Source organism: Eretmochelys imbricata, chromosome 1 (genome assembly GCF_965152235.1).
Source record: "Eretmochelys imbricata isolate rEreImb1 chromosome 1, rEreImb1.hap1, whole genome shotgun sequence".
NCBI classification, from domain to species: Eukaryota; Metazoa; Chordata; order Testudines; family Cheloniidae; genus Eretmochelys; species Eretmochelys imbricata.
The window spans coordinates 64,899,238-64,906,026 of NC_135572.1; the positions used below are offsets into that span (position 1 = coordinate 64,899,238).

Genomic DNA, 6,789 nt, shown 5'->3' on the forward strand with positions numbered 1-6,789 from the left:
ATATTTTGTGGGGGAAGGAGGAAGTAGGGGAACTTCATTCTGACACCTCAAGTATTTGGACATGGTCTGGGAAACATCTTCAATGTGTAGTTCCTAAATTTGGTAGCAGAACAAATGAACAGTGCATCCAAGTTCAAAAGGACTTGCATCACGTAGGTAATTGGGCCAGCAGAGAGCAAATGTAGTTTAATGTTAAAGCGGGGAAACAGTTTGGGACTAAGATTTATGTAGAATACTAGTTTGTACTACTCTTGAGCATCACACACACCAACAAGCTTCTAGAATCGAAGTTTAGTTCTACCCCCTTTTCAGAAAGTAGAATTCAGTTGTGACAGATGTACCAAAATTCTTTGCTGGGGCCTGCAATGCTTAAAAAAAGGTGCTGATTCACCTAAGTGCTTCACCTAAGACTTCTAGTTTTTCTGTGGCATGCTCCTTTCTCTCCTCTTCTGTCTCTTCAAAACTGAAGATTGGTTTCTGTGTAAGGTGGTGCAGCAGCAGGAATCGCAAGGCCACCAGTATTCTTCAGTTTGTTCTTATCAGGAGTGACACCAGCTAAGTTTCAAATAGCCTTGTTTGATTACTAATACTAATGTTACTTACTAAATAGCATTTTCTAGATAGTTTCATTTTGTAGGCTTTACTGCTAGAAATGCAGACCGCAGCAATAGCAAGTGACTTCATTTTTAGAAAAGAAAGTTTCAAAAGAAACTGAATTAAATATTTTTCAGAAATTGCTGCAGTAAGGTGCTGCACACTCCCAAATAACAAGAATAGAGGGGGATAATGTACTAAGTTTTCTGAATATTGACTTGGTGGGAGGAGGTGACATCATAAGAAGCTGTTGAGGCAATGTGTTCCTGCGCTTAGGAACAGCAGTTGAGATCACAGTATATGGTGGAGGAGGAAGCATTGTTTTGCTTTGGGCTGATCTTCTTAGACCAGAGAGTATGTTAAAACACATCTGTTGAAGTCCTTGCCTCTTTTGGGGGTGTTCTCATCACTTACCACTAAAGTTCCGTGTTTTTTCACTTTTCCAGGTTGTTGGTAAACAAAGTAAATCTCTATGTAAACTTATGTAGGAAAGGGAAATGGTGTGCAGCCCACCCAAAGAAAATGCAGGGATAATTGAATGTTTCATGCATTTTAAAACCCAACTTACAGCTTTGAAGATGCTGGACTTCAAAGCAGAAACCTAGGGATTGAACAAATGACTGTGAGTTTACTTCCTGTTTTAAAAACCATCTTAAATTATTGCTTACCTGCAGATGATTTGATGAATGGATGAGGTAGAAGTTCAAATTTCTGATCAGCATGATGGTGTTTAAGCAGCTTGTTGCTAGGAGCTTTGGGGCTAGCATTTTATAAAGGTCTCTTTGTTCTTAGGTCTGCAGGGATCCCCAGGTTATAGTGGCTTTAGGTAAAACTATGTATTCTGATCAGACAAAATAGGGAATTTTTAATAATTAAGACACAATTTAAGGTACTGTAGCATTGTACTAACTGCATTCTTGTAAGTGAACAGTATAATTCTGTTTTGAGGTGAAGTTTGTCTTAAATGTAAATACTGACTTCTGTAGCATTTAGGAAAATTGTATCTGTTTTGGATTTTCCCATTGGCTATTGAGTTACAAAGTTGCAAAGCAAAAATATAAGTTTAACAACTGTGAGAAGGCATCTGAATATGGCTGTTTAGAGAGCTGTTTTAGATTCCAAATTTGGCAGTGAGAGTGGACACGATAAATGCAATGAATACCAGACATTTTCTCCCCCAGCAGTCTTAAAGACTTGGTTTTTATTTATCCACGAAACCAGCTAACACCATAGAGTTTTTAATGTCTTCTGGAAACTGTTAATAGCTTCAGGCTATTGCGAGGTCTGTAATTATGTATTGTGCTTCAAATACTAAACCTTTAGATATGAGAGAAGTTTGAGGTAAGCTACTGAATTCTGATCGATGTAAAAGTTGCATTTCGTTCTTCTGAATAACTTGTATTGCTATAGTGCTCAAAGGCTCTAAGAATGGGGATTCATTTTGCTAGATACTGTACTGACATGCAGAAAGACACAGTCCCTGCCCAAGAGTTCACAACCTTAATTTGAAACAAGACTCAAGTGAATAATAAACAATAGGGAGTAAAAAGGGAGGAGAATCAGTGTAATAAAGTTATGCAGAGGTTAACTTTTGTGTAACTGAATGGCATAGATTTGAGATTTTTTACTCATAAATTAGTATCTGCGACCTCTGACTGTTCTGCAACCTAGCCTACTTTAATCTGCAAAACTATTTATTGTGATCTGGAATTACAGGTTTTGGTCTTTATACATCTTGTATGTTCTATAGATTGAGATAAAAATGAAGAAGCCAGAGGCTATAAGATGGGAGAAGCTGGAGGGGCAAGGAGATTCTCCTAAGCTAAAACAATACACATCAGGTAGGTTTGTTTTTTTGACCTCATTTAGCATTTAATGTAAATATACATATTGTCCTATTAACATTCTTTCCAATTACATAGAACATCTTATACATATGAAATATTGTAGTAATAGGTTTCAGAGTAGCAGCCGTGTTAGTCTGTATTCGCAAAAAGAAAAAGAGTACTAGTGGCACCTTAGAGACTAACAAATTTATTTGAGCATAATACGTCCGATATAGTGAACTGTAGCTCACGAAAGCTTATGCTCAAATAAATTTGTTAGTCTCTAAGGTGCCACTAGTACTCCTTTTCTTTTTGTAGTAATAGGTTTACCTATAGTAAATGTAAACATGTAATTGTGATACTCTAATTTCATGAACTTCATGGGTAGTGGGAATGGATTCTGATTGGTAGTAAAGCCCTAAGAATTCAGCTGTTCACTCTGCTCGTGGCTTTCATCCACCTGAGGGGATTATTCAGGATGCGTGCTTGTCATCTGGGTTTCTCTGGGAGCTTATCATTTTACTGGGCTGCCTAGTTAAACTGTATTCTCCTTTGTTGCATTGAGAGGAGCTTGCATCTTTTGGAGAAAATTTTAGTTTAATAGCGCTCACATACATCAAAAGATTTTCATGATACTTGGCTTAATTTTCCTTTAATTTCAGCTCATTACTTATACCCCTTGTGCCATCTAAAATGACTCTCCCCTTTCATTTTCACATTTGTCATTTCTACATGTCTGGTATGCTCTGTGCTCCTCCACTCCCATCATTGCTTAACCAAGCTACATATTGCGCTCATTAATATTTCCTTATAAATAAGTCTCTATAGCTGCCTAATCCCTGGTGTCATGTTCATCTTCTTCCTTCTGATTTACCTCCATATTTTTGTTGTTGAGGCATCCAAACCTGAAAGAATTATTCTGTTTGCAGTCTCAGATTTGTAGAGTATTGGATGTCACTTCCCTGTGATGGTTCTGCATATGTAGCCCAAAATTGCATTAGCTTTTTTTGCTGCCACACTCAGTGCAACCTCAGCTTCTCTGTTTATATCATATAGGGCTTTTCAGCATTACTGCGTTCCTGGTTTCTGCCTCCCACTGTATTTTGCTTCAGATAACTTTTCAAGATGATCCTCATTTCTCCCCTTGTTTTCAGCCTTGCTTAGGTTTCTTTTTTGCCTGCCCTCCCTGATGTTTGCAATGCCTCCTGATTTTTAGTATGAACTGCAAGATATTTTAATGTGACCATTACTTAGCCTTCCAGAGATCATTAAGGCTGTGATCCAACCAGGGCTTTGGGGTAGAGCCTGCAGAGCAGCAGGTTTTTGCCTGGAGCTGGAGCGGAGCCAGAGCACAACTCCAAAGCCCTGGATCCAACACCCATTGAATGGAAGAACTCCCAATGACTTCACTGGTCATTGGATCAGGTCCTAAGATCTTGAATAACACCAGCTCTGACAATTACCTTGTGACATATGGATACATTGCCAGTTCATGATTTTTCATGATGTTCAGCCCATTTTAATCCTTAAACTTGGCTCCTATTCAACCCAATCAGACTGAATTTTACAAGATAGGATATTGTGCTGTATCAGATGATCCACCAAAAAATCCACCTCCTACAATTCCCTTCATTTGTTATCTTTAAAATTCTGTCCAAAAAGCAATCAGGCTTGTCTGGCAAGATCTGTACTTACAGATCCATGGTACTTTTTGTTCAATTCTGGGTGGGGTTATTTATTTCATGCTCTAAATGTTGCCAAAAATGCCGATTTAACTTACTGCAGCTGTTCTTTCCAGACTCCAAACACCTGTATCCGTCATCCTCTCATTATACAAAGAACTGGGATAAGTTGGTGGTTGAGATCAAAGAAGAAGAAAAGAATGAAAAATTAGAGGGGGACGCTGCTTTAAATAAACTCTTTCAGCAAATCTATTCAGATGGCACAGATGAAGTGAAACGTGCCATGAACAAGTCCTTCGTAAGACTTCAGTCTATCCTTACATTTTTGTGAATGCTATAAATACCTTGAGGCCAGATCTTGTGGGCCAAGTCATTTGCATATACAAATGCGGTAATCAAAGGGAAATAAATATTTAGACATCTCTCTGTTTGCACCTGCAATTGTGGTAAAATGCATAAATGCACAAGAACTTATATATGAGAGTCTCTAGCATTTGGAAACTCAGCCCCTACTGAGTATGAAAACAAATGATCCAGTGATGTTGCTATGATAGCATTTTTATGTACTGGCAATCGGAAGAGTTGCATTTCTCCGTATTGTTAATTCTGAGTGGTGAGCTTAGACTTGGAGCACAAAGATTGCACTCCATCCTTGCTCATTTTTTGTTTGAGTCTATACTAATGTCAGTGGGAGCAACTTGCCACTTCCTGGTTGGTCATAAGAGGAGAGAACCTAACTCCTCCTCATTTTTCTGTCAATTGCTAATTTTCAAATAGGAGTTTGAGTGCACAAGAATGCGTGATTGGACCATTAGAGGCTACTGTATATTGAAGCAGTGTCACTACTTATTTGCCTTAATCATATCAAAAGTGGACATATGACAACAGAAATTATTGCTTTATTAAATTTTAATGTCAGAAGTCTTATGTGCAAAATATGCGAAGATTGATACAAAGATCATGTGCACATCCTATGTCTAGATCAAGTCATGTTCGTTTAATATAATCATAATTGCACATAGTATATAGGGAAGGGTTTGAGAAGGTCTGGAGAATTTCAAGGGAATCTGCGTTAGAGTCTGCAGGAAACAGTGCACTAGTCTTGCAGAACTTAATCTGCTATAAAAACTGTGGATTATTTTAAATGACTGGCTATAACTAACTTTGGCAGACTAAACAGATGTTTTTCCATATTGCAGATGGAGTCTGGAGGGACTGTTCTGAGCACCAACTGGTCTGATGTGGGGAAAAGAAAGGTAGACGTAAATCCTCCTGATGACATGGAATGGAAAAAATTCTAATCTGTTGATTTGGCATCTTTGTGTTGCCCATATTCACATACTGACCATTGTGTATGGACATAGCATTCTTGGATTTAAGACACTGAATGTTCCCTTGAAGATCGGAATTATCGTCTTTACATCTTGCGTGCTTTAGTAATTCCTTTGACTGCAGGTGTTAAGGTTTAATCAGGAATGGAAGCCTATTTTTCATCCCTCCTGTCCATGAGGAGTTTTCAGAAACAGATTGAACTAAGTCATAAATACACATTTTCTACTAGCTTTATCAGTTCTGTACTTTGGGGGATGAGGAGACCTTTAATGGGCTGTTTAGGATTATTGCCTTATTTTTAATTCACAGTATTTCTGTTGAATAATTTATTAGCTCTGGCAACTTTGGGTAAACACACTTTTCAACTACAGTGTTAATTGTTTGCTCTCTAACTCTGCTTAAGAATAAAACTGTAAAATATACATTTTTCCATAAAGAAGTTTGGTTCATTTTATTTTTTAAGTCTGAAAACTCAGCTATGGAAGAAAAAACATAGTCAAAATTTACATTTGGAGAAGTCATAGCTAAGTAGTACAGATACTGGGAATCAAACTTGCAAGTACATAGGAGCAAGACTCCTGCTCTGCTAAAAGAAGAATGAGCTCCCTGTTCTCCTCTTCTTGGAGGGAGAGGAATCACCAGAGAAGGAAATCTGAAGTAGAAGCAGCAGGATTGAGGAATTGCTAGGGCTCCCATCCTTCCTACCTGTGGGTGGATCTGCAGCACCGGATGGGTGGGAGGAGGATTCCTAGATCTGGAAAAGCTCTATCTGCCTCTTCTATAGGCAGATGTGTCCTTTGCCAGTCCTCTGTTTCTACTCACGAGGAAAGGGAGTAGAAAAACAATAATGCACAGATTTGCTTACCATCTCTTTCTGATTGTATTGATCTTCTAAAATGCAGGACATTGCATTGTGTTTCAGTATTTTTAGAGAAGAGCCCCAGCATCCTTCACTTTTGGTCTATACCAATACAGGTCTTCCATCCTGATAAAGTTTTAAAAGGCGATATTTATAGAAATGGGGGTCAGAATCCTCTGGGATGAGCCCCCATCCTATCTCTGCGTGCACACTTTGGTTGGCTGGCTGTGCGCCTTCAAAGGGATATAAATGTGTTCTCTTATCCCTCTTTTCATGCCTTATTCCATCACTGCAACATTGAGACCTGTGCCAGCAGCTGCCAAAATTGGTGAGGTGTCCTTCTTTTGATCTGTTAACTATTTGTTGCAAGCACAGTTCACCAAAATAGTAGAAGTTTCATGTAGTCTGGGTGGGAAGGGGAAACTGATCAGAATGGTGGTGGGGAAAAACGAATTTTCCTAATGAAACATATCCATAAAATAAAGCTTTTATAATG

General features: G+C 38.4%; 1 protein-coding gene across 2 annotated transcripts in view; it reads left to right on the forward strand.

The window, feature by feature from the left end:
* The window catches only part of SUGT1 (SGT1 assembly cochaperone of MIS12 kinetochore complex), a 49,376-nt gene extending 43,520 nt beyond the window's left edge, over positions 1 to 5,856 (forward strand). For both annotated transcript variants that reach the window (XM_077812171.1, XM_077812179.1), the window contains 3 exons: positions 2,345 to 2,435; positions 4,219 to 4,400; positions 5,302 to 5,856. In XM_077812171.1, the coding sequence (XP_077668297.1) occupies positions 2,345 to 2,435; positions 4,219 to 4,400; positions 5,302 to 5,403 (375 nt within the window). In that variant the 3' untranslated portion in view covers positions 5,404 to 5,856. The remainder of the gene's footprint in view (positions 1 to 2,344; positions 2,436 to 4,218; positions 4,401 to 5,301) is intronic.
* Positions 5,857 to 6,789: the final 933 nt, after the last annotated feature.